General features: G+C 33.4%; 1 protein-coding gene across 1 annotated transcript in view; it reads right to left on the bottom strand.

The window, feature by feature from the left end:
• Window positions 1-712: 712 nt before the first annotated feature.
• The window catches only part of LOC106473735 (roundabout homolog 1-like), a gene marked incomplete at its 5' end in the record, with an annotated part of 42946 nt that continues 39687 nt past the window's right edge, over window positions 713-3971 (bottom strand). The window contains one exon of the mRNA XM_013934415.2: window positions 713-845. Coding sequence (XP_013789869.2) covers window positions 824-845 — 22 coding nt within the window. The remainder of the gene's footprint in view (window positions 846-3971) is intronic.

The raw sequence follows: 3971 nt of genomic DNA, 5'->3' as shown, positions 1-3971 counted from the left end.
AGCTAGTAAACAGTATCCGCTGCCTGCTTTATTGGAATTTGACTAGCAGTGACTAAATGCAAGGTAGCTAGTAAACAGTATCCACTGCCTGCTTTATTGGAATTTGACTAGCAGTCATATAATGCAAGGTAGCTAGTAAACAGTATCCACTGCCTGCTTTATTGGAATTTGACTAGTGGTCATATAATGCACCCATAGCTCCAAAGTGCTGCTTACAAAGTTAGAAATAAAGTTGAAAAGTTTATTCATAATAATAATACCTTGAACCTTAGACAAAACAACTAGAATATTCAAACAGTCTATCATATATAATTCATTTACTTCTAAAGTTCTGTACATTATATTTTTGTTAAAAACACTTACATGCTTTGGCTTCATGATGTAAATGTTTCTTTCTCTGTTTTGGATATTCTGCCCTGTGTGGTATTGTATTATTAACGCTACTGTCAGTACTGTATGGACTTACTGGTCTAGGGGCTCGTTGCCGAGAGATGTGCTTTTTGCCTGATCCTGAGAGAAAGAACAATTAGATACCAGAATACTGTGAAACTATAATCCATTCGTTATGAAAGCTACAGTATTAAATTATATGTTTACTGTTTACAGGTTAATTAGTCTTAGCGTTTATTACACATGCATCTTTGGACCATTCTTACCAGTAAAAGGATTGGTTACAGTTGTTCCATCTACCACGTAGCCTGCATTTTGAGCAGCTCTGGCCACAGCACTAGCAAAATCAGCTTCAGCATAGCAGTACCCATCTGAGGAACTGATACTACTTGATCTCGCACTAGTACACGAGCTATTGCTCTGGTCAGTTGTGCTACTCCATGTAGGTGGTGCTCCTGTTAAAGATTATTTAATACTATGCTGAAGTGATTAATAAACATTCCATGAGAGTGAAATATTATGATCCTTACCTTGGTAAACCATTATGAAATATTATGATCCTTACCTTGGTAAACCATTGTGAAATATTATGAGAAGAAGTGTAACTTGTGTAAAAGTGTGTAGTCTAATAATTGAGTAAAGTATACTTGTAAAAATTTATATTAATGTAAAAGCAACACCAGAAGAGATAAAATTATTGAAAAGATAAATGCATGGAAAGCATTTACTAAACTTGTAATAACGAACAATCATAAAAATAAAAAGTGAAGATCTAACTTTGGTGTAAAGACGTTTCTCAAGAAAAAAGATTTGAATGATGTTATCCCCAAGGTTTAAATGTTATCACACTATATTAAAACTGCATTTTATGTGACATTTTCTTAATTATCCTAGTCATCACACAGGATAGTAACATGACTAATGTTTAACTTAGTTCATTTCCAAATTTATTATATGAAATTAGATTTACTGTTTAAGAAAATCTTACTGAACTTATTTGAAATCTTTTTTGTTTACCTTCAGTTTCCATACACATTTTGTCTTGAATTATCTTTAACAAACTAGCTCAAAAGCTCAAATTGGTAAACCATTGTGAAATATTATGATCTTTACCTTGGTAAACCATTGTGAAATATTATGATCTTTACCTTGGTAAACCATTATGAAATATTATGATCCTTACCTTGGTAAACCATTGTGAAATATTATGATCTTTACCTTGGTAAACCATTGTGAAATATTATGATTTTAACCTTGGTAAACCATTGTGAAATATTATGATCTTAACCTTGCTAAACCATTGTGAAATATTATGATCTTTACCTTGGTAAACCATTATGAAATATTATGATCTTTACCTTGGTAAACCATTGTTTATGATCCTTACCTTGGTAAACCATTGTGAAATATTATGATATTTACCTTGGAAAACCATTGTGAAATATTACGATCTTTACCTTGGTAAGCCATTGTGAAATATTATGATCTTTACCTTAGTAAACCATTATGAAATATTATGATCCTTACCTTGGTAAACCATTGTGAAATATTATGATCCTTACCTTGGTAAACCATTGTGAAATATTATGATCTTTACCATTTCACAATGGTTTACCAAGGTAAAGATCATAAAATTTCAGAGTAAGGGGTAAAGTTGTTGAGTTTTGGTCAGTTTTGAATTCTTGCACAAAGCTATACAAGAGTTATCTGTGCTAGGCATCCTTAATTTTGAACTAACAGAATAGAAAAAGAGATTTACAGGGGGGGTAATTCCCTCTATACAAAAATTCCCCCTAAGTATTTTAACTATTTTGTCGGTTTTTACAATGTAATTTTTTTTTACAGAGAGATGTTAACAACCGAATGAATATCATGACCAATGAGTCAGGATTTAATATTATTTCATCAAACACCTGGATCCAACAATTATACAAAGAGAATAATGCAAAATTCTGGTGACTTCTTGATGAAAGGTGTGTTTGATCTTGACAGTTGGCCAATGTGTATTGCAAGAATGAGGAGCTTGTATCAAAGAATCCAAAAATACAAATAGATTGTATAAGCTAAAAATAGACTTAATACCGAACATTCTTCAAATTTCTTGAAGTGTGTATGCACTATTAAACTGGTTTGTCCTTTATAAGCATGTGTGGAAACTATTTGTATAGTAGTGTTTTTACATTATTTGGTCGTTTTGTGTGATATTTAAGATTCTGATTAAACATTGTGACTTGAACTTTTCAGTGGTGAAGTATGTTGCAGAAATCTATAATCGACAGTTTGTTACAAAGAAACCTACACCACAAGTAGTGATCCTTAAGTTAAGTAGCCAAGTCTTGGAACTAGTTTTGTTGAATCGTCAACCCCTACTGCTGTAACTTCCTCACCTCTTCAGTTAAATTTCAGAAAAAATGGAAAGAGAAATATGAATGGCCATTTCCCGATACATCCCTTAAAGGGACATTTTGTAAGTACTGCTAAGAATTTTTGAAAAATGATTTAGCTGCACAACATAGAATGGGCAGTGCTCAAAAAAGCAATTGGGAATACCTAGAAGGTCAATAAACATTCTAAATTCGAGAAACCCGCTCATGCTCAAGCAATGCGTAAGCTTCGTGAAGAGGAATTTAAAAAAATCGGTTCATACTTTACTTGTTCAATGACTCTCAGAAGCAATGGGTGGAAAATCAGAGCGACCATTCGACATATGTAAGCAAAGCTACAGTTTGTGACCTTGAAGTTCTATATGATTGTGACACCTTGGAACTGAATAACAAATATTACTCTATAATGGCTGACGAGTTGTCAGATATCAACAATGTGAGTCAGTTGTCAATTTTGATTTGTTATGTGACTGACTATGGTGAAGTAAAAGAAAAATTTTTGAATATTGCTAATCTAGCAAGCACTGATTCAAAAACATTACGAGTTCAATTGACAGAGAACTGATGAAAATGAACCTGGATTACAAGAAAACAAGTTTTTGCACTTTCGGTGGTGCTGCCAATTTTTCAGGAAAAAAAAAGTGTTGTGCACAAGCGATCTTCAGAGAAAGCAGGAAGGGAAATTCCTTAAATTGTAAGACCCATCTTTCATCTTTAGCCTCAACCAGTGCTAGAAGTAAAATCACGTCTGTGAAGAAGGTTCTTCTGTCATCAAAGACATATATTTACTATTCCCCAAGTCATCAAAGCATGAACACATTTTGCACAAGGTTCAGAAGTCATTGGAAGAACATGAATTGAGAATTCCAAAATCAGCCAGTAATTACAAATCTGTTCATGTCGTCTTAACTTGTTACTGCTCGATTGTGATGGCTTGTGAGCACCTACGTAAAGATGGTACCGAGTTAGCATCGTTAGCAGGAGGTATCTTGCTGGAAATAGAGAAGTCTAGTCTTATTGTTACCATAGCAGTGTTGGATGAGACTTTATGTGCAGTATCTAATGTCAGCAAAGTTTTGTAAAAAAAAACAACCTAAACCTTAGCCTCAGCTTGTGGTGTCGACAATAATACATTTGAGCAATATTGGGACTCAATGTACCCATTTAAGTAAAGAAAAGTATTGCAATATCTGTTGT

The sequence above is a fragment of the Limulus polyphemus genome, unplaced genomic scaffold (genome assembly GCF_000517525.1).
Source record: "Limulus polyphemus unplaced genomic scaffold, Limulus_polyphemus-2.1.2 Scaffold6455, whole genome shotgun sequence".
In the NCBI taxonomy this organism is placed as follows: Eukaryota; Metazoa; Arthropoda; class Merostomata; order Xiphosura; family Limulidae; genus Limulus; species Limulus polyphemus.
This window is presented reverse-complemented; position numbering and strand designations above follow the sequence as displayed.